The sequence below is a fragment of the Ursus americanus genome, chromosome 6 (genome assembly GCF_024610735.1).
Source record: "Ursus americanus isolate L20-20 chromosome 6, mUrsAme1.1.p, whole genome shotgun sequence".
In the NCBI taxonomy this organism is placed as follows: domain Eukaryota; kingdom Metazoa; phylum Chordata; class Mammalia; order Carnivora; family Ursidae; genus Ursus; species Ursus americanus.
The window spans coordinates 12047937-12072143 of record NC_142132.1 but is presented as its reverse complement, the minus strand read 5'-3'; the positions used below and the strand labels follow the sequence as shown (position 1 = coordinate 12072143).

General features: G+C 42.6%; 1 protein-coding gene across 1 annotated transcript; it reads left to right on the top strand.

Annotated features, from left to right (window-relative positions):
* Positions 1-3115: 3115 nt before the first annotated feature.
* On the top strand, positions 3116-22930 carry DENND10 (DENN domain containing 10). Its single transcript, XM_045803246.2, has 9 exons — positions 3116-3220; positions 5285-5481; positions 7499-7578; positions 10581-10729; positions 11773-11884; positions 14221-14321; positions 17432-17539; positions 18974-19068; positions 21541-22930. Exons 1-9 carry the CDS (start codon positions 3166-3168, stop codon positions 21715-21717), a joined length of 1074 nt encoding a protein of 357 aa, XP_045659202.1. The 5' UTR covers positions 3116-3165; the 3' UTR covers positions 21718-22930.
* The last annotated feature ends 1277 nt before the right edge of the window (positions 22931-24207 follow it).

Here is a 24207-nt window from a genome sequence, read left to right as displayed (position 1 = left end):
TGGGGATTCCCTTGGGTGTCCGGCACATACTAAACTTCCCAACCACAAAGGGACATGACTGTATATCCTGATCCCAGACAAAGGAGCAATGGCCCATCCAAGGAAGACTGCCAGTGAACTCAGGGGGCCCACACCTTCACTGCGGAGAGAAGAGGCGGTTACCGTTGGTGATTCAAAGGCAATTTTTTCAAGTTTCTCTTTTACCTGAGAAGAGGGAGGAGAACCCCATAGAAATATAATCTCCAGTAGGGCGCTTCAAATACATCCAATACAACTGGCCATAGAGTAGCTATACTGGTTTCCTACAGCCACCACCACAAATACCAGAGACTGCGTGGCTTAAACAACAGAAATTTATTTTCTCACAGTTCCAAAGGTTGAAAGTCTAAGATCAAGGTGTTAGCAGGCTTGATGTCTTCTGAGGCCTCTCTCCTTGGCTTGCAGATGCCTTTCCTCTGTGCAGGCACACCCATAGGATCTCAAATTTCCTCTTCTTATAAGGACTCAGGTCAGATTGGGTTGGGGCCCACCCTTATAGCCTCATTTTAACTAACTTACCTTTTTTTTTTTTTTAAGATTTTATTTATTTATTTGACAGAGAGAGAGACAGCCAGTGAGAGAGGGAACACAAGCAGGGGGAGTGGGAGAGGAAGAAGCAGGCTCCCAGCAGAGCAGGGAGCCCAGTGGGGGGCTCCATCCCGGGACCCTGGGATCACGCCCTGAGCTGAAGGCGGACGCTTAACGACTGAGCCACCCAGGCACCCCCCCTAACTCACCTTTTTAAAGACCCTGTCTCCACAGATGATCACATGCTGAGGCAGTAGGGTTAGCACTATGCTATGTAATCATGGAGTCATTCCAGCCCATAACAGTAGCTGAAATATGGTAGGATTTTATATAATTTTCCTAGTTGATTGGATGACAGTGACCTTCACCAAAAGCAGGTATTTGAGGGGCAGACTGATGCAGATTAGTGTATTGTTGATGTTAAAGGGAATGCACAAGAGGATCTATTTTCCTTGTAAGCACTTCATCCGTAGAACCTTGCAAGAGATTGCAAAGGCCAATGAAACATGAGTTCAAGTGTCTACTTGGCTTCCAAACTGATTCTGAATCTGCATCCACTCCTTAGCCCCTAATACGTTGGTATTTTCTGTGAGAACTAGAAACATTAGCAACTATGTACTACAGTAGTAAGCACCAGGAATTGATCCAAGGGGCAAAATTCACGGTGCTGCCCTTCAGAAGTTCAGTCTAATGAGAGAACAGAAGAGCTAAATATACTCCAATCCTAGTTCTATGACCAAATGCTATTAGACCTTGGAAGAGGGAGAAATTAGTTTCGCCTGGGTTTAGGAAAGAAATGGCATTTGAACCTCGAAGATGTAGAATTTTTCCCAATGTAGAGAGCAGGCAGAACAAGGATACTTGTTCAAAATACCGTAGCACTGTGATTATAAAGTAAAAAGCAGGAAACAAATTCATTGTCATTAGTAGCTGATGGAACTAATCATATTTCCATGATCAAAGTATTACTCAGTTAAAATTACTGAACCAGAATTATAAGTATTAACTTGGATAAATATTTTAAAAAACAAAGTTGAGCAAAAAAGGCAACTTACAAATGAATACAAATAGTATGCAACAGAACGGGAGGCTTTGTATACAAGTGATATCTCGTGTAGCTGGAGTCCCCTTGCTTGGGTGCGCATCCCGCTATCACTGCTTGCAAGCTATGTGATCCTGGGCAAATTGTGCCACTTTTCAGTTTTCTCACCTGTAAGTTGGGGCTCATAATAGGACTTATACACAGGGGTATTGTGTGGATTTAGGGAAGTAATACAGGTAAAATACTTAAAATAGTGTCTTCCATTCAGTAGATGTTAACTACTGTTGCATTGGTATAAAGTTTTAAAAGAAAGAGTACAATATTTTGTTGAGTGAAACATACAAATAAGCCAAAACTTAAAAACATATAGGAAAATGACAATGACCACATTTAGAGCAGTGGTTACCTCTGTGGGACAGGGAGGGGAAGGGGATTAGAGAAGGGAAGGGCTTTAACTACATTGTAATACTATTTTATTTTATTTTATTTATTTATTTGTCAGAGAGAGAGAGTACAAGCAGGGGGAGCAGCAGGCAGAGGGTGAAGCAGGCTCCCTGCTGAGTAAGGGGCCCAATTTGGGACTTGATCCCAGGACCCTGGCATCATGACCTGAGCTGAAGGCAGATGCTTAACCCACTGAACCACCCAGGTGTCCCGATACTTTATTTCTTAAACTCGGTGATAACCACATGTTTTCCTTCAATTGGTATATATTTATGAAATATTTCATATTAAATACTTTAAAACATACATCAAATGACAGGGGGGTGGGATTGTATTCCTGTAGACGCTCCCTAATTAATTAGTTTTGTGAGATTTGGCGTTAGAGGCATAGAGGCTCCGCAAGGAGGGATCATGAAGACACCCGAACTGTCTGGCTCCTTTTCCTCATTCAGATCTGGGCTTAAATACCCCTTCCTCAGAGAAGCCTTCCTCCAAACCTATTTTAAAGCAGCATACACCCACCACCCTGTAACACACTGCACTATTTTATTGCAATGGGCTTATCACTCTAGGCTGTTTTAGGATGATATTACTCCGCAATTGTCTGTCTTCCTCCACTAGAATGTTCTGTCTTGTTCAACACTATATTCCCAAAGTCTTTTCAAATCTTCGGGGTTTGTGTTTGTTTTTTGTTTAGGGATGGATGGCTGAATGAATGAATGAATGAATGAATGAATGAATGAATGAATGAAGACCCTTCCTCCAGACTCTGGACGCCTCTCTTTAGCTGGTCTGGAGGGCAAAGGTAGAATGAGAAAAGGCTGAGGAGGGGAGGAAAGATTGGAGTAGGTTGAGGAGAGGGTTTAAAAAGAGCTGAATTAGAGGAAGTGAGGAAAGCTGCAGAAGCTGAGGGAGTTTTCTGAGGGTAAAGAGCCAGGGACCCAAGGTGAGCTGGAGAGCAGGAAGTCGAGGAGAATCAAGGGCGGGGCCTCAACGGCGGGGGCGGGGCCTTGTGGGAGGGTGGGGCCGGAGGGTGGGCGCTGCCCCGGAGCAGGGGCGGGGCCTGCGAGCTGGTTGCTGGGAGTGGTGCGCTGCGGCGGCGGCGGCGGAAAATGGCTGCGGCTGAGGCAGTGGACACTCAGCTGATGCTCGGAGTCGGGCTGATCGGTGAGGATGAAGGCGCCCTGCCCCGCAGGCCCGCGCCCCAGTTCCGCCTCCGCCTCCACCTGGGCCGGGGTGGTCTCTGCTCCCGCGGCCTCCGGCGCCGCCCGCGGTGAGGAGGTCGCGGCCCCCTCTCAGTTGGGCCTGGGCTGGGGGCTGCGGGGCCCGGCCTCCTCGGCGCGGGGACTCGGCCAGCCGCCCTGGGCCCGTCCGTCTGCAGTCTCGGATGGGACCCGCCCGGGCCGGGCAGCGGGACGGAGGGACCTCGGGCCTCCTCCCGGACTCCCCGTGCTGCAAACGAGCCCGGATATCGAGGATGACCGAGCTCCGGCGGCTGCAAGGGGGCCCGCTGCACAGGCGGGGCGGGGAGTGGGCGGAGAGCAGGTCGAGGGCCGCGCAGCTGGGAGGCGGCCGGGCCAACCTCGGAGCGTGGGGGAGCCACGCGTGACTGCCTGCCCTGGCCCCGATTATGTGGTTGAGCGCTTCGAGTCTCGGTGGCTAACTGTGCCAGCCCTAGTGCTGAGCGTTATGCACGAATTACGTCCCGTTAAACTTCTACCACTGCTCCGGGGGGTGTAGGTAATAATGTTTGATGGCCACATTTTGGAGAGGCAGATGGAGGCCCAGGGTGTCATTTATGCTGGACGCACGCTAGGAAGTGGTGGAGCCAGGTTTGGGACCTTTGCAGTCTAGCCGCGGAGCCCCAACTCGTACCATTGGAGGAATTCTTCATCATAAGATAAAGCGTGTAGCCTGAGTGTCCACATATTCACACACGGTGGGATCCTGTTTAGTTTTGAGGAAACAGTGGTTGAGGAAGTACGCTGGGACCTTTGGGTGTGCCTGAGCCGTGTGCAGTCTTTTAGGGTTGGGTGTTTCAAGGAACCATTCATCCCATAGGCGGGAGCGAGCACGGGGTTGTTTGTATGACTGTCTCGGTTCCCTGCGTGCCATTGTCCTTTGAAATAATATTCTATTGATATTTTTCACAAACACCTAAACGTTGTGTTCCTTTAGTGTAGAAGAACATTGCTTCCGTTTAGCAAAACTGTTTCTATTTTCATTGTCTCAAAGGAGTGCATTTATCTGGGAATGGCTTCCTGTATTTATTTCTGATGTGATTTTAAAACTGCTACAAAACAAAACCTAATTATTTCAGCCATCGTAGTCCTATTTGAAGGTACTTCTGAATGAGGTTGGGTTAAATTCTGACTGTATCTGGTAACAGCAAAGACGAAGATGACTTATAATCATTTTCAATTCAGCAGGTTTTGTATCTTTTTATATGGACACGGATTTAAAAGGGATTTGCTTCAAAATAATGGTGGGGAGAGCTATCTCTTCCCCCTATGAAACGAGGAGGAGCCAGGTGTGTCTAGTTGCTGGAGCTGAATGGTGGAGATGGGGAAATTCATTTTTTTTAAATTCTCTTTTATACATGCTTGATATTTTTCATAATAAAAGTTTTTTTTTAATCTATAGAATAGATCAAAATCTGCATCCTTACCGTTATATATGCAGTAACTGTTTTTCTAAAGTTTGGCTACGTTATTGAGGTGTTTGCTTTGATGATGAAACTACATACATGATGGCATAACCATTATTATTATTATTACTATTACTATTTTAAATACGGAATTTGCACAAGCAGTATGTAATGTGATTTAAAAGAGATCTCACCGTTTTCTTCATCCCCAGTTTTGTTTTTAACAGACCCTTCCTATGTATTTATTAAAGATCCTTCGCACTAGATAAAAATGTAATGAGTTTATGAGAATTTGTGTGGGAGGAGAAGGGTGAAGGGGAAGACCTCTACCAAAGCTGTAAGGCTAAATATTAATTCATGATTTGGTATAAAAGCTTTTTACTCAGGTGGCCTAAAACTCAAGATCAGGAGAGCTAGATAATTTGACCAGTAGAGGTAGGTGGGAATTTGGGGTCACATGTGCTCCAGGATGCTTTGTGAAATGGGATGTTAAAACTGATTCCACTAAGTGCTTCTGAGTAACCAATCAATTCACTTCCTTGCTGCTGTTTGACATTCTCACAGTGACCATCTTTCCACCGTAGAAAAGGACACAAATGGAGAAGTTCTGTGGGTGTGGTGTTATCCTTCCACGACAGCTACTTTAAGGAATTTACTGCTGAGAAAATGCTGCCTTACAGATGAGAGCAAACTTCTCCATCCCTTCGTCTTCGGTCAGTACAGAAGAACATGGTTTTATATCACAACAATCGAAGTTCCAGATTCTTCAGTTTTGATAAAGGTATGACTGCATAAAGGTCAAACTCCAAAAATATGTAAAGTGATGTCACATTATTCCAGTAACTCTTAGCTTTAGACATTATCATTCATGATACCCTTTTGAAAAAAAACTAAATATGATTTTCACTGGGAATATTCCCTTTCAGGTTTCACTCTCATTTATTCTATAAACATTTGTTGGTGTATATTATACGACTGACCCTGTGGTTGGTATCATGAAGCCTTTTCCAGGTTATACTCTGTTGCAGTTAGAAATGTAGAAGTACTTTCAAAGTCATGACTCTGATTAATAAAAGTAGAAAAAGCATTTTTCTATAATTAAAAACTATTTTAAGGGATAAAATTATCCTTGGCATAATTAAGAAAACTTGTTTCATTTGTTTGTGGATGGTAAGGATATATTAAGAATAGAAAGGAGAATTAAAGAAACTCAGGTATTCAGTAGGCCTTTTGCGTGTGTCATTTGATATGAACAGTATCAGTGTGACATGTTGAAAACTAGTACGTGGTTATTGTGGGCTTTCCTAATCCCAAGCAACCAGCCAATTATTTTCAAAGAAAAGAAATATTAGAAAGTGGCTGAGCTCCTGGTGTGTTCCTGGGTGGGGACTTCTTTTACCTTCTAGGGCTACTTCTATAACCAATAACCAGACTATATGAAGCATGTCCAAGATATCAGTTTAAAATTAAAGAATTACATTTAAAATAACAGGAAGGCAACTATTTTAAACTGCTGGAGGTTTGGGGCACCTGGGTGGCTCTGTTGGTGAAGTGTCCCACTCTTGATTTCTGCTCGGGTCGTAATCTCAGGGTCCTGAAATCGAGCCCCAAAGTAGGCTCTACGCTCAGCAGGGAGTATGCTTCTCTCCTTCTCCCTCTGCCACGCACACTGTCTTTCTCTCTCAAAATAAATAAATAAAATCTTAAAACTGCTAGAGGTTTAAGAAAAAACAGATTCATAATTAGAAAATGTAGATTTGCAAAAAAGATAGTTTTCAAAGTGTTATAAAAGCTTTGGTTTATGTTCATTAAGTTCTTGCTGAGAGATCTTAATGTATCCTCAAGTAGATTTATCTATGTTTTGGCTATAGTCTGCCAAACAATAGCAACATTGATTTCAAGTCTGTTTTTCAGATTTGAAAAGTAGCAAGATTTAGAGATAGTTCTTATACTTCAAAATATGATTTCTAAAAATCATATTATTCATAATTAATAATTTTCTTAAATTCATAAATTTCTTAAATGCTTTACTTTTTATAATGTTCTGAATTTTGTCTCAGTGGAAATAATAGGCATATGATTACCAGAAATTTATATAGATAAATGAAGCTTCTTATAACAGTGGTTTAGACTATCTGGCATTCTACAGAGAATTGACTATTTCAGGAACTGTGTGATTTTTTTTTTTTTTTTAAGATTTTATTTATTTGAGAGAGAGAGAGAGAGCTCGAGAAGGGGGAGGGGCAGAGGGAGAGGGAGAAACAGCCTCCCATTGAACAAGAAGCCTGATGCGGGGCTCCATCCCAGGACGCTGGGATCATGACCTGAGCCAAAGGTAGACGCTTAACCAACTAAGCCACCCAGGTACCCCAAGGAACTGTGTGATTTTTACTGTGTGTATTTTTGTTTTCTTTCCTTCTGCTTCATTAATTAATAGTTGATAAATTAGTAGTCTAATAGCATTTCTCATTCTGCTTTGATGAGGTTAGGGGAATATAAATGAAAACTCACATTTTTGATACTTGAAATGTATTTGTGTTTTTGAAAAAGTTTAAACTCAAAGTATTATATTCTTATCTAGGAAATTAAATATTTATGTATATATAAGTATATGTTGTTTATATGCATGTGTATATAAGCATAAAAGTATAAAGAAGCAAGTGAAAACTTGGTTACATTTTGATCTTTTCCTTTTAATGCCTGTCTGTCTTGTACAGAGGTTTACTAGAATATAGTAATAAAAATTAAATCTGTGAAAGTGTCTTTAAAAAGTATACTTTTTTGTTTCTTTTGGACAGGTGACTCATTTTTCTATTGTTCTGACCGCCAAAGATTTTAACCCAGAGAAATATGCCGCCTTCACTAGGATATTGTGTAGGTCTGTATGAAAACTGTGTTAAATGCTATCACACAAAAACGAAGATCTTACTCAATAGTTGCATAGCAGATTTCTACACCAAGGAAGCAAATTTCAGGCCTCTGCCTCCCCAACTTAATCTTTACTTGCCCTTCAGAAACTGTTTTGTAAAGAGGAACTTTCTCTTCTGCTTCGATGACACTGCTCCTCTTTTTGGGAGAATGGGAGAAGGGAGGGAAGCAAGCAGTTTACACAACTATTGCAGTTCCTGGGGATTTTGAGTCACTTGCCACTTTTGGTCTGCCGCTTCTACTCACTTCTGATTTAGAACTTTCCTTAGCAGGATGAATAAGTTAAGTGCTCGTGAAGTGATAAGCTGGTTCGTGTGTGTCAAAGTCTGTGTGTGGGAGTCATTTTGGGGAAAATTAACGGGCATTTTGAATTACGCTAAAGCACAGGAAAATATTTCTTAGCTGGAATGCTGAGAAGCTGAGAATCTGATTAATTGGTTAGTCGTCATTCAGGTAAACTTCTTTAGTTTCATCCCAGCTGTTGAAAAAAATTATGTAAAGTAATACCAGTCTGCTTTCTTGCCTTGGTAAGTATATGCAGTAGAGTTAATGGAATCTTTCTTATATGTTAGGGACACTGGTTTTTCCTTAACCAGGGCTTTGACAGTTTTTTGTTATTGTTTTTTAATATTGTTGTCACTAGATAGACTTGTAATTCTAATGTTATGTATTACAACCTCAGCCCTCAGGCTTATTATGCCCAGTAAGTTTTGGGGCGGGGAGCAAAGGGAGTTGTTTTTGTTTTTCTCACTATAAGCCAGATAAATGGTTGCTTTTCTGTGTGTGTGTGCCATTTTTGTATATGTACACTCATATATAGATCTATAGAGGAAGTCTGCTTTCTCATTACTTAAGGGTTTCTAGTAGGTTATATTTTAACAAAATGAAGTTTTACTGGTTTTGCAGCCAGCTATGATAAGAGAGCCTTCTTGCTGTCAGAAGATAAGTTCCAGGTATATAGTTCACCGTGGATTATAAACAGTTGTCTGCTACTGTGGCACTGACACAGAGATTATTATCGTAAGAGGAGACACCATCTAGAAGCCATGAGCTAAAAACACTGCAAAGCTGTTTTTGAACAAACACTGGGCTCTCATTTCATTGGATTGGGTTAAGGTTAGGTTACCCAGTGAATTCACTGGGAAATATTCTGGGGCCCAGAGTGTAAGGTTGCTTTAGACCCCGCTTCCTGCCCAAGAGGAAGTCCAGAGGGTTCCTCACCTTCTCTAGTGCCATGGCATTGTTGCATTCTGGACTTTTCTCTTGTCACAGTTGAGGAGAAATGAGGACTCAAGCTATTGGCAGCCGCCTCCTCTGCCCGCTACCCCTTACTGCACTTGCCCTCCGTGTGTACATCCCCACACGCTCCTGCACGCACGCGTGCGCGCACACTCTCACTAACGAGCCTGGGTGCACAGGCACATAGACTGACACTTTTCACACATGCTGAGGTTACCATGGAGGGGCTCCCTTCCATCTCTGGGGAGGGGAGCGGGCAAGCATGGTTTCTATAGCATGCTGCTCGCAGTGGCAGTGGGAGCCCACACGAAGGGGTTCATTTCCTGTGTGGGGTCCAGGTCATTTGCCATGACCCCCTTCATCTTCTAGTCCGTCCAGCTAGTGGCTGTGGCGGAGAACTCCGGGTTTCCTGCACACGTGGAGTCAGTTGTCCATGCCAGGTGTGACAGCCTGTGGCCGTCCCATCTGAATAAGTTCCCCTGAGTTGCACTTTGTGGGTTTCCTATGGAATGATTTTGGGGGAATTCCTCCTTCTATTCAATATTTCATGGCCCAGGGTTGTCATGGAAAAAGTAGTCTTACCCTTCCTATGTTTCTCTTCTCCATTACTGTTTATTGAATCTATTTTACAGTTTTAATGGTGTGTTGTTTGTTTTGTGGTGTAATGTAAGCATATAGCAAAAATATACAAACAATACAAAAAGGTATCCAATGAAAACTAAGTCCCTTCTTTCCCCTATTCCCAACCTCCAAATGGAGACATTTTCTCCATATAGAAATGTGTGTATGAGTTCATGGGTTTGATTATTTTATATATATGATAGCTTACCATATTCATTGTTCTTTACCTTTTTTCCTCAATTTGTGCCTTAAGATAATTAAAAAACACAATGATTGACAAAATTTGATTAGTAATTAAAACACTTCTTCACATAATGTACAATAAATATGATTTTCAGTTTGATCTGTTTTAAACCATGATTTTATTTTCTTTCCAGTTTTCTATCCCTTTAGCTACTACGACACCCCAGTAGGCCCAGTCCTGCTTCTCAAGCACAAGTTAGATCTAGTTATTCACAGGAAGAGGTTTCAGGGGAAGGGACTGATTTCACATATGAGCTATAAATGTAGCCAGTCCTGTCAGCATTTTCTGGAACTTGATGATGAGTATATCTAGAGTGCATTTATCACCAGAAACTTAAAGGAGTTTGGTTTCTTAATTATCTAAATATAGCTACCTCTGGGAACTCTGATAATAAGTATAAGTTCTATAATTAGTGCTTTCTCTGTGAACAACGCAAAACTCCTTCCTTGTGAAAGGAAGTCCCAGCAATAAGATAGAGTTGTTCCTACTAGAAACACCATTTGTGAACATAAGACGTAGAGAGAGGTAAGTATGCCATATTTTTAAGAATAATGGGGCCTCAGAAAGTCCATAGCTCATTCTCCTGCTTGAGTGGACATCTTCCCCAGATGTAAGGAGAAAGCCACCTACCGGGAATTGTTGAAGGTCTCTCGAGGGGTTATTTTTTTGGATACATTTTCAGATTAAATTCTAGAAGTAGTCGTATCATGAAAAGATTCAGGCATTCAGAAGCGTATTAGCAAGTTGACTTAGATTTTGTAGCAAGGCCCATACGTAGCCTTGGGTTGCGTTGCTCCATGTGGTTCCTGCTGAATAACAGCATGGCTGCCATTTGTCTTTTCTTACAGAATGTACCTGAAACATGGGAGCCCAGTTAAAATGATGGAGAGTTATATTGCAGTTCTCACAAAGGGGATATGCCAGAGTGAAGAAAATGGCTCTTTCCTTAGCAAGGATTTTGATGCCCGAAAGGCATATCTTGCAGGCTCCATCAAAGGTAAAAAAAAAAAAAAAAAAAAAAAAAGCAAGCAAGCAAGCAAACAAGCAAACAAACACAACAAAAACCCATCCCGGATGGTTCCATCCCAACAACAATAATATCCCCAAGCCCAGGCCAATCCTCATTAGACTCTGATATTCCATCTCCCTGTATACTTTCATCTACGTAATATTTGTTTGCTGAACAGGAGGGTAGTTCAACTTCTACATCACCTTACTTGATTAGAATTCTGTCGTAGGAAAGCAGAGTTTGGTGGTGGTCCTTTCCATAGGATTCTGACAGTTAATATAGAAATGCTCTTTCACAGGTAAGCTGAATCGCACGGCTTGAGTCTCCACTGACTTCCATAGTTTTTCTCTTCCTTACATTTTAGCAGTTACTTCTTCCATGGGGAGAGCTCCAGCCCCTGGCCCGGTGTTCCTCTTTTAACCCCCTGCCCTTTCCCTCCTAGCTGGGACATCCAAAATGACAGTACAGGGCTGAGCCAGACTTCAGGGTCCTTAAAAGGGAGGAGAGGGGAGCTCTGAGGGTCATGCTAGCTCTCGTGCTTGTCCTCCCACAGCACTGTCTTTGCTCTTGATCCTACTGTTCTGTACTGTTTCGAAGCACCCCGTTGACATGTTAGGTTTGTCCAGCTATCTCAAAAGGACCTAAGTCATGATGGGGGGGGGGGCGGGGAAGGAGAGGGTGTCGGTGAACTTTTTTTTAAAACTTAAGGATTTTTCATGGCAGGAAGATGCTGGTTCCCTTCATATCATTATCCTGCTTTCTTGTGGCTCTGGCTTCATCTGTGCATCCAGCACGGAGTCCCTTGGGGGGCAGGTGTAGGCTGCTGTAGTATCCTTCTTAGGGAGCAGGTACGGATTTCTGTGCCCATCAAGGGCATAAGGTGCTTCTTTGTTCTCTGTATTGAAAATATTTGTGTATTCTGTATATAGGAAAGAATCTCTGTATTTATTGGAAAGGATCCTTTCCAATAACAATTTTATTTCTTTATATATTATTTAACGCAGAAACATTATAATTTCTTGTGTTTTAAGACATCGTATCTCAGTTTGGAATGGAAACCGTCATCTTACACACGGCGCTGATGCTAAAGAAAAGAATTGTCGTCTATCACCCCAAAATAGAAGCTGTCCAGGAGTTCACCAGGTATTGTCTCTGGCCATTCAGAAGCGGAGGCTTTGTTGGCAGCCAGATCGGGGCGGTCCGTGTTCCTGTGTGCTCTGTTCTGTTGCACATTTGGTATAAATAGAATGTGTTAGGCTGAGGGTGAAGTGCCATTTTGGTCTAATGTTTCAGGTGAGAGTTAGTAGTTCAAGGTCACTGAATTCAGGCAGATTCTTCTTCAGATTTAGAAATAGGAACACTTTAGAGCAAGAAGTTTAAACTTTTCCTTGCCAGGTAGTAAATATTTCAGGCTTGTAGGCCATAGGGTCTCTGTCCCAACCACCCAGCTGCCGGAGTCAGTGCATATGTAAGTGAATGAGCAGGCCTGTGTTCTAGTTACACTTTATGTGTAAACACAGATAGCTGAGCCAAGGTCATAGTTCCTTGACCCCTGTTTTAAGGAATTCTTTTTTTCACTTTTACCAAATAGACTCTCTCTCTCTCTTTTTTTTTTTTTTTTTTAAAGATTTTATTGATTTATTTGAGAGAGAGAGCACGCACACGGCGGGGGAGGAAGAGGGACAAGCAGACTCCACGTTGAGCGTGGAGCCTGACATGGTGGGGCTCGATCTCATGACCCTGAGATCAAATGACCTGAGCTAAAATCAAGAGTTTGGTACTCATATGGTTTCTCTCATCTATGGAACATATAGAACTAGGAAGATCGGTAGGGGAAGAAAGGGATAAAGAAAGGGGAGGTAATCAGAGGGGGGAGTGAAACATGAGAGACTATGGACTCTGAGAAACAAACTGAGGGCTTCGGAGGGGAGGAGGGTGGGGGAATGGGATAGGCTGGTGATGGGTAGTAAGGAGGGCACGTATTGCGTGGTGCACTGGGTGTTATACGCAACTAATGAATCATTGAACCTTACATCAAAAACCAGGGATGTACTGTATGGTGACTAACATAATATAATAAAAAAATATTAAAAAAAAAAGAGTTTGATACTTAACTGACTAAGCCACCCGGGCACCCTCTCTTATTTTTATAACAAAGTTTTTTTTTTTACGTTTTTTTCTTTACCAAATCTAACTTGTTCATAGATAATTTCTTAAAAGCAGGAAGACCTAGCTTTTGTGCTTACGGTATGCCAGGTATTGTGTAGTCACCTTTAATTATTAAATTTATTAATGACAAGAAGTCTGCAAGGACATATTATTGCCCTCTTTTATGGATGAGAAAATTGAGGCTCCGAGAGGCTGTTTAGCAAGTGGGAAAAAGAAGGCTTGGTAGTCAGAAGGACCTGGGTTAAAATCCTGGGAGGGCACCTTCCTAGCTCTGTGACCACATACAGGATACTTAAACTTTCTAAGCCTCCGTTTCTTTATCTGTAAAACGAAGATAATAGTGGCTACTTCGTAAGCTTGTTGTCGTGATCGGAGATACTCTTTGTAGAGTACTTGGCACCCACCCTGCTCCATGTGTGGCTTCAGAAACGGTGATTGCTCTGATTGCGACTGCCTCAGATCTTAGGCGACAGGGCCAGAACTTTCACGCTGCTCTGATCCCCAAAGCCTCTTCTTTGCCACCCAATTACCCTTTTCCTCTACCTTTATGCTTCCGAAACTGGGATGTCCACAGCTTCTAAAATACATAGCAGGGCACGAGTGGGTTCACCAAATCACGGTTAAATTCTACACCTCTTCCTGCAGGAGCTGTATTACTGGAAGTTTTTTAAAGAAACTTGTCTTGTATAAAAACAAACACAAAGGGGTTTGTAAGTTTGATTGGAATTTTCTTTTTAATGATTTTATGTATTCATTTGAGAGAGAGAGACAGCACAGGCAGGAGGAGAGGCAGAGGGAGAGTGAGAACACACCCCCTGCTGAGCAGGGACCCCCCCCCCCTTCGCCATGTGGGGCTTGATCCCAGGACCTGGAGATCATGACCTGAGCTAAAGGTGGATGCTTAACCATCTAAGCCACCAGGCGCCCAATCGCAATTTTAAATATGGAATGAGAGACTTCAAAAATTTTTGTTGCTTTCAGGGCCCTGCTTTGGATCTTACCTTCAGACTCCCTCCGTGGCAGTTTACAGAGTGAGGTGTTGGGAGGAAAACTTCAGAAGTGTTACTCCTTGCCACCAAGGAGATCTTTTGAAACTTCACCTTGAGCTTTTTGTAGCTCATCTGACCCAAAAAAGGCCGTTTAAAACATTGCATTACTTTAACTTGAAGCCTGGAGGTATTGGCACGTTTAGCATTCGTTCTCCCCTCTGCCTCTGGTAGCCAGTTTCCTCCTGGGGAAGAAGAGGAAGGAGGGTGGGCTGAGTCAGGTGTGGGCTGGCAACCATTTGAGTTCTTGCCTTAATTCCCCAGGACTCTGCCTGCCCTGGTGTGGCATCGACAGGACTGGACCATACTTCATTCCTATGTGCACCTGCATGCCGATGAGCTGGAAGCCTTACAGATGTGCCCAGGTAGATGACAGGATCTCGGGGGACGAGGGGCTTGGCTTTATCCAGGGTTGCTGTTGGTTTGCGGGAGTGTTTTTGCAGTCTTAAAGGGAATAATGATTTATTATTTCTTTGGTAAATGCAACCAATTCTTTTTCCTTAAAAAATTTATTTTTAATTTTAAAAAATATTGCAGTAAAATACGCATATTATAAAATTTACCATCGTAATCATCTTTAAGTATATAATTCAGAGGCACCAAATACATTCACTTTGTTGTGCACCCATCACCAAAATATGATTAATTTTTAATTTGTAAAATTCTCATTTTAAAAGTTTCCCTATCAGTGATTGGACTTAGATTTTATTTTGAGCCTTTGCATATTTTTTTCCCAAAGGAAAAATGAAATTATTTTTGAATGATGTTATTATACTTGTATAAAAATTTTTAATGGTAAGATTCTGAGAATAATTCAATAATAGTATTATATCTGTAGGAATTCTAATATTGTGGTGACATAGTCTTTTGTTTTTGTTTTTTTAAATTTAAGGTTATCATGACCTTTATAATGTTATGCTCTTAAAAGATTCTTTCATAAAGCAATAATGATAATGATAGATCATAGGGGCTTTTGTTGTTGCTTTTTCAATTATGAAAAATTTCTTACATATAAACTAATATGCAGTATTTATGCAAGTTATAAAAAAATAAAAGGAACACTCACGGACTCACCAGAGAGAATAGAACACTATCTGTATTTTGAAGCATCTCATGTGCCTTCCCATCTCATTCCTCACTTCCTTCCTCTAGCCCCGTACACAGAAACACATAGTTCTAAATAATATATTGTTTAGTTTTTACTAAACTAACTTTATATATGTGGATTCATGATGGATGAATTCTGCTGTGGCCTATGTTTTGGTTTTTGTTCTATTTTTGCTTGACAGTATTTTTGTAGGATTTATGTATTTTCATGTGGATATTTGTAGTCTCATTCATTTTCACTGCTCTATAGGATCCCATTAAGTGATATGCCATAGTTTATGCACTCGGACTTTTCTCATCATTCTTATCTATCTATCTATCTATCTATCTATCTATCTATCTATCTATCTATCTATTTCAGAGAGAGAAAGAGAGCAGGTGGGGGGTGGAGAGGGGCGGAGGGAGAGAATCTCAAGCAGACTCCCCGCTGATTGCGGAGCCCAATGCAGGGCTCAGTCCCAGGACCCTGATATCATGACCTGAGCCAAAATCAAGAGTCAGTCGCTCAACGGACTACCACCCAGTCGCCCCTTTCATTTTTCACTTTTAAAACAGTGCTGCTACAGGCATTCTTATTGTGGGTCTCTTGGTGCACACATGTAAAACTTTATCTAGGCTCTATGTCAGGAAGAAGAATTTCTGGGTTATAAGGCATGCAGATCCTCAAGCTGCAGGGTAATGCCAGATGTTTTCCTCAGAAATTGTACCAATTTACCCTCTTACCAGAGTAGGAGAGGTCCCATTGCTTCATGTCCTCAACAACACTTGGTTACTGTCAAACTGTAAAATGTTTGCCAACTTGGTGACTGTACAGTGATATTTCATGTGCTTTTAATTTATATTCTCTTGATCCCTAATGAGGTTAAACATATTTCTGTTTCTGTCATTTCTGTTTCCTCTTCTGCAAAGTAACTATCTTTTACATATTTTTCCATTGGGTTTTTCTTAATGATTCATAGAAATTCTTTATATATTCAGGATATGAATCCATTGTTGGTTATATATGCTTCAAAAAATCTCTGAGTTTATGGATTTTTTATTTATTCTCATGATATAATGAATAGAAATTTATTTTTTTAGGCTTTTTATTAAGAATAATATGATACAGATGCTTGTCACCCAACTTAACATTTGTGAACATTTTACAATCTTGTTTTACCTTGTATCCCTCATGTTCCCCCCCCCACCCTGGGTTTTTGTTGTTAATTGATGTATTGTTGACATACGCTATTAGTTCCATGTATACAAAGTAGTGATTTGACAATTATATCCATTATGAAACATTCATCATAATAAATTTACTATCTGCCACTCTATTAAGTTATTATAGTATTATTGACTACATTCCCTATGCTGTAGTTTTCATCCCTGTGACATTCCTTTTATAACTGGAAGTTTGTACCTTTTCATTTTCTTCACCCATTTTGCCCATCCCCTTACTCTGGAAATCCTAATTTTAATGTGTTGGAGTTTATTAAACTTTTATGATTTTAGTTTTGGTATTTTGTTTAAGAAAATCTTTATACCAAGGGTAGAAGCATATTTTGTAAAATTTTAAAAAGTGTTTTTCTTCCCCATTTAAGTCTTTAATGTACTTAGAACTACTTTTTTTATAGTGAGTTTGGAATTTTTTTTCCCAGTTGCACAGCCACTTGGCCCAGGACTACTCAGTGAATGGGGTCCTCTTTTCTCCGGTAATCAGTATCATTTCTGTCATAGATCACATTTTCTCATGTGAGTGAGTCTGTGTCTGGGTGGCCCGCGGTTAAATTTTTGTTTTTGTTGCTGTTGTTTTTTAAATGTTTTCTCATGGTAAAGCAAAACTTCAGCATTGATAAATTGGTCATCAAAAAACATTTTTTTTTGTTTTTAATTGTACTGCGGTGTGAAATCTGGAAAGTCTGGTAGCTGCTGTTTTAGCATCAGTTCCAAGGTCTGCTAAATCTTGAGTTGCCCTACTTCCTTGAGCATTTAGTGTGTCCGATCTGAAACCGGTGAAGGCTGATGCTGTCCCCAGCATGCTGTCCCTGAGAAAGCCGGGTGTTTGGCTGTGGCTTCTTAGCGACAAAGACCTAAAGGGGGACACTGGTCCAGGGATCCCTTGCTACCTCTGCTTCGGCTGATGTCATTCTTGACCTGAATCGCAGTGACTGAAAAGTAAATTCCTTCTTCCTTGACACTAAAATCTAGTTTGAGTTGTATGACTGACAATAGTGAAGTCTTAAGAAATGCCGTGGGGTACAGCTGATGTTCCCTGAAGAAAGCCTTGAGGAAGAGCACCTGATGAGCTTTAAATTCAGTTCTCTTTTGATACATTCACAATAGGATTTGTTCCTACTCGGTAATGTTGGTCATCTTTGTAATGCAGGTTACATCGCCGGATTTGTGGACTTGGAGGTGAGCAATAGATCAGACCTCTATGACGTGTTTGTGAATCTGGCAGATAGTGAGATCACCATTGCTCCACTTGCAAAAGGTTCGTTCTCTCTTCTGTTCTGTCGTTGATACAAAATGTCACCCAAGCAGTTGTACTTTTTAAAATTAATTAATTAATTTTTTTTTTTTTAAGATTTTATTTATTTATTCGACAGAGAGAGAGACAGCCAGCGAGAGAGGGAACACAAGCAGGGGGAGTGGGAGAGGAAGAAGCAGGCTCATAGCGGAGGAGCCTGATGTGGGGCTCGATCCCATAACGCCGGGATCACGCCCTGAGCCGAAGGCAGATGCTTAACCGCTGTGCCACCCAGGCGCCCCAAGCAGTTCTATTTTTTAGGCTGATTCTCTAAAAGTGGTATTTGAGGGCCTGCTTAGCCTTCTGTGCTGAACTGGAGGGATTTTTCTGTGTCTAGAACACAGCATTTACTCTTACAGGTCTCTCCATGGCAGTAATACATTCTGGGGGCTTAGGCCATACAGTATAAGATGGTCTCTTTATCTTGTTTCTCCACGTCTCTGTTTAAACAAGCTGTATTAGTGATCTCTTGCGGCATACCAAATCACTTCTAAACTTAGTGATTTAAAACAGCAAATATTTATTATCTCAGTTTCAGGACTGACTTAGCTGAGAGGTTCTGGCTCAGGGTCTCTCCTGAGGACTCAGTCAGCATATTGCCAGTGCTGCAGTCCTCCGCAGGCTCAACTTCTGCATTAACTCACGTGGCCATAGCAGGAGGCCTCACCATGTGGGCCTCTCCGCAGGGCAGCTCGAGTGTTCTCGTGACACGACAGCTGGCTTCCCCAAGAGCGAATGATCCAAGAGACAGAAAGACCATGGTGCCTTTTATGACTCAAGTCTCAGAAGTCATACGCCAGTTCCTCCATGTTCTGTTAGAAGGAAGTCATTAAGTCCGGTCCACGCTTGAGAGAGGGGAAGTGTGCCCCACCTCTCGAAAGACAGAGTATCAGAAAAGGTGTAGCAGTTTAGCACCGCACAGGGTTGATCATGACTCCTGTGTGGAAAATCTTTTTGAAGGATGTGTCCAGAAGCACAAGGGAATGGAGGTAATGGCCTTCTCCTTCTGTAAAGCCAAAGTGATAGGAAACTAGCGGTGGCCTGGGCCACTTAAACTGCTGAAACATTAGGACCGGAAGGGGTGGCCATCTCCCCGCTGCCCTCTGTCGCTCCGCATCTATAAAATGGGCTCATCTCAGTTGGCGTTATTTGAATGGAGTTTGGTCCTTGGAGTGACAAACAAATGTTTTTATTTCGAACATGAAGTGTAAAGCGTGGTTATGCCTCACCTCCTAGCACATCGTCCTGTTTGTGCTCAGTGATAAGATGGAAATGTGGGAGGTTGTCAGTTGGTTGCTTTGAAAGTTCCCTGTGATTGTTTACCTTTTCAAGTAGCCGGCATGGCTTTTGTTATGTAAACTTCTAAATATTCATACAACACGTGCTTGATCTCACCAGAGGCCATGACTATGGGCAAACTGCACAAAGAAATTGGTCAGCTCATTGTTCAGTCTGCAGAAGATCCAGAGAAATCAGACAGCCAAGTTATTCAGGTAAGTCGTCAATACTCTGACTTACGAGAGTTGCTGGGCAGGGTGGGGCAGGGCGCATAGCGTGACTCTGAGTGGCCAGGGGCAATGCTCAGACGAGGGTCTGCAGGATGGCCCTGGGGAAGATGGGGGGGGCCGCCATAGCCGAAGAGTTATCAGGCTCTGGGGGGCTGGTGCTGAAGGCAAGTGTTTATAATGAGAAGTGTAACCCCCCAGGGGTCCGGAATGCTTTTGTGGGCCGGCCAGTGCACTCTGTGCTCCTAGCAGAATTTTTAGCAGAATTTTCACGGAGGAACACATTGTAAAGAGAAGGTTGCTGCTGAGCCGGGGAATCCAGAGAGAGCGCCTTAATCTGGCTTTGACGTATTGTGTTCAGAACATCGGTAAGCATATATCAGATCCCTGCCGAAGTTAGCAGACTCTGGGATCACACCCTGCGTGGCTGGCTGCCGGTGGGGTCTACCTGCCTATGGGGTCTGCCTGTCAAGCTGACCACGGTGTCCGTATGGACCCACCCCTCTCCCCTTGCCCGATCAGGATAGTCAAAGAGTTTATTTAAGCGTGTCTGTGTGGTGGGAAAGCCGCTCCCCTGCACTGCAGCCGGCGCAGTCTCCTCTCCTGTCTGCTGTCTGCTTGCGTTGCGCCCGTGCCCAGCGCCTTGCTCCTCTCTTGGGATACACTTCCAGCCTGGCCTCTCCCCGGCCCTGGCTCATCTGGGGGGGCCAGAGGCTTGGAAGGATTGTCTCCCACCATCTGCACCTGTGCCACCTGGGGGGCCCCTCTGATAAGCATGCCCTCCTCACCTGGTTAGACCTGGCTCTTTTCTCCATTTATTCATTCGTTTAACCAGAAGATATTTATTGAACACTGACTATATGTCAGGCATCGGGCAACGGGGATACTTTGGAGCAAAGTCCCCTGCCGTCATGGGGAGTAGATGAATAGAAAATAGTGGAAATACCAGATCATCGTGAGCCATGATAAATGACTGCTGTGACAGAACAAGTGGTCACGGTAGAGAATGTTGGAGAAGGGGTCAGACAGCTCTCTGAGGAGGCAGCCTGTGAGTTAAAGGATGAGAGGAGCCACGGCTCTGACAGGAGCCGACCAGCAGCACTGTTCTGTTCAGTGCTGGTGACCCATCGAGCTCTGGCCAGGAAGAGCGGGCGGGTCTCGTCCTAAGGACCTGAGCACTGAGACTCTCCTTTCTTTCCATGTGGGTTGTCATTGCCCATCCATCCCTCTATCAACATTTGAGTAAAAACATTGACTTTTTTTTCTTTTTAAGATTTATTTATTTGAGTGTGAGTGAGTGGGGGGAGGGGCAGACTCCCCACTGATCAGGGAGCCTGATGTGGGGCTCCTCAAGGACCCATGACCTGAGCCAAAGCCAAGAGTCGGGCCCTTAAACAACTGAGCCACCCAGGTGCCCCAAAACATCGACTCTTTACAATGTTGGTTAACTATGTAAATGTGAGTTTTGAATTACTGTGTTTTTCATGGACTAGAAGTGATACACAGGTGACTCAGGATAATGTATGAAGAAGGTGCCTGGCATACTGTAGGGGTTTGGAAATATTTGAGTGAATGAATGAATGGTGTCAGCAGACCAAGAAAAAGACATGATTTAATGTGAGCTCTGATGACTCTTCAGCCACGGAAAGCACTGTTCAGTCAGTAAGAAGGAATAAAGCCCACGTGACAGGTGCTGGGTTACTCACCCCAGGCAGAGAGGACTTTGGGAGGAGATTTGTTCTAAAAACAGTAGCAGGGTTCCTCAAGAAGTTAAACACAGGATTCCCTTCGATCCAGCAATTCTATCGGATACGTATGAGAGAGAATTGAAAACAGGGACTCCAAGAACTAGTTGTACACCCAGCTTCGTAGCAGCACTACTCACAGTAGCCAGGAGGTAAAAAAATAACTCCAATGTCCGTCAGTGGATGAATGGAAAAATAAAATGTGCAGAGTGGATATTATTCCACCTTAAAAAAGAATGAAGTTCTAACTTGGGCTACAACGTGGATGAGCCTTGAAAACATTATGCTAAGTGAGAGAAGCCAGACACAAAAGGACAAGTGTTGTGTGATTTCACTTATACGAGGTACCCAGAATAAGAAAATTCATAGAGGCCAAAAGTAGAATGGTGGTTACCATGGGTTGGAGATGGGGATAGGGAGTTATTGTTTAGTGGGTACAAAATTTCATTTTGGGAGGATGAAAAAGTTCTGGAAATGGGTGGTAGTCCTAAAACTCTGTGAATATACTTAATGCCGCTGAATCCAACACTTAAAAATGGTTAAATGGCAAAAGCAGGACACTGATTTTTCGAAGTTGTTTTAAGTTTGTTTCATTTTTCCTAATTTATAAATAGTCTGATAAACTTAAAAAATAGCAGGAAGAATTCTCTTCAAATGCAACAACGATTCATATTTTTTGATGCTCACGTGTGGCGTATTTTCCTGTCCATTAAAGGATATTTCCCTAAAAACGAGAGAAATCTTCACCAACCTGGAACCGTTTTCCGAAGTTTCTGGTGATGGAGAAAAGCTGGTTCTCAATTTTGAGGCCCTAAAGCAAAGACGATTTCCACCAGCAACAGAAAACTTCCTTTACCATCTCGCAGCAGCTGAGCAGATGCTGAAAATCTGACTGCGACGATGTGTCACTGGTGACAGAAAGCTCTCACGCCACGATTGTCCACCAACTATGTCAAATACCGAAAACTACAACGGAAATGTTATATTTTTAACAATTTACTTGAAGGTATTGCGATTTGACCTGAAAAAACCCTGAAACGCTATGAAAACCGGTTTTCTCCTGGTCTCCTGCCTGCGCTCAGTGTCGGACGAAGTGCTGTAACCACCACGTATGCCGTCAGCAACGGCGTGGCGTCCCGGAGGAAGAGAAAAAGCTCTGCCAAGTTCTGGCGCAGGTCACAGCAAACCCCAAAGCCTTCATTATTTTAAGTTCCAATTGTTTCATTGCGTAGCCACCAACTAACAGTGTATTTTCAGAAAGCTGCCTGAAGTTTTGCTTTATATTCTTCTAGGAAGAACTTTTATTCCTCACGAGGAACTCTACTTTCTGAGCCAAACTAAGTTTTCTGCAGAACAGTCTAGAAGATCATTCAAAAAAGACCCTGCAGTTGCACTTTCTTGTAAAACAATTTTTTCTTCTTGGCCTTTGAACATTTTTGCCTATACTATGAGGATTTTGCATAGATTTTATACTTGAGTAGACAACTTTAATAATCCATATTTATACTGTCGCAGAGGTAAGCATCTGGCCAACTTAAGCCACTAGTACTCCTTAATTAACCCTGTTGCTAGCAATGTTCTTCTGAAAAAGATGCCAGTCCTTACATGGTGGAGTGAAACAAGAGGCCATTTTGGATGTAAATGTGGATGTAAATGAGTGGAACAGCAACTTTCCATAATTGCCAAGGCCTAGACCAGAGAGTGTCTTCAGACTTCAGTAAAAGTAATTTCGCCACATATGAAGGTAACAGTTCTTGTTCAGGTTATGTATCTTTTTCGTAATTGGAGACCTAAAAGCTACAACCTAAGCATGGAGGTCTAAATTATGTATTTGTTACTTTATTCCACGTACTCGGATTACTTATGAAAGGTTATTTTACACTCACTACTGTTGTCCTTAGAAATCTTACCCGGGAAAATGTTTGTAAAAAAATCTTGTCTTTATTAGATCTTTCTTTTATTCTTTGTGTTAGACATTTGTTGAGTAAAAATAAAAAATAGACTTGTCCCCTCCTTCCTTGGGTGGGGGCAGGGGAGGATCTGGAATGAGGTGATGTTTTGAAGGCAAACAATTGAAAATTAAATCTGCATTTTATGAAAACGAATAGGAGCGTCTTTATCTCCCTCATTTTTGTATTACTATATTAGCTAACGATCAGCGTTGTTAAAATTACAAACTTATGATACAGAAATAAAATGGAAATATTTTTATACTCTGTAACAGAGTTTTAGGTAGCTGTAATTCTCCCCACTTGGAACAAAAGATAAAACCCTTTTGTCAATGCAGATATGCTGGGGAGTTCTTACAAGACCTGTTTGAAAGCTAAGGGGTTCGGGCGCCCTTCTTCCACCCCTGGCTCACCCCCTTGCTCTCCCTCCCCCACTTCCTAGGGCTGGCACTTCAATGTCTTCTCCTTCGAAAAGATGCCCTCGCCGTTCTACTGTCATCTGTTAGTGGCTAAGCCTCCACCTGGGGCCTTTGTATGTTTTATTCTTTCATTTTGTTTCATGTACACCTGTGGCTATACTGACCCATCTGGTAGAACTTTTTTTTTTAATAAGTAGGCTCAACAGCCAGCATAGAGCCCAACGCAGGGCTTGAACTCACCACCCTGGGATCAAGACCTGAGCTGAGATCAGGAGTCAGATGCTTAACCAACTGAGCCACCAGGCACCCTGGTAGAACTTTTTTTTTTTTAACTGACTTTTGTTCGTGTAAGTTGTCGTGAAACCCTTTTAACCAAGTTTGAAGATAACCATCATTCTGGCCTAGGGAACCCTGAAAGCCACAGATAGATTGATTCCTTGATGATCGGGGACAGGGTACGTTGGAAACATTCCTCCAGTGTGCTGCTGTGTGGGTGCCTACTCTGCCATGCATGGTGTTGTATCCTGAGGCTTCCCTGATGCACAGACACACTTCCTGCTCTCGAGGCACAGTTTATGGCGGCTCAGGGACAACAAACAGGCTATTCCGCTGTGGTGTGGTAAATAAGTGCTAGATACAGTATGAGTCCTTGCAAGCACATAGAAGGGGCACCTAATTCAGTACTGCACATCCTGGAAGGCTTCCTGGAGGGAGTGATGTCCAAGTCAGACCTGATGCATAAGCAAGAGTTAGCCTGGCAGGGAGCAGCTGATATGAAGGTCCACGAAGGAGAGACCATAGCCCGTATGAGGAACGGGGCGGGTGTTGGTCCAGAGTCAGAAAAAGGAGTGGCAAGAGATGAGTAAGGTAAAGGCTTTTCCTGCCTGGCAAGGAATTTGGACTTGAACCTGAAGCACTGGGAAGCCATCTAAGGCCTTTACGCAGGTCTTTATCAGAGCAGGCTGGGGCACGGACTGGAGGAGCTAGAGGAGACAGGAGAGTAATATCAGCAGG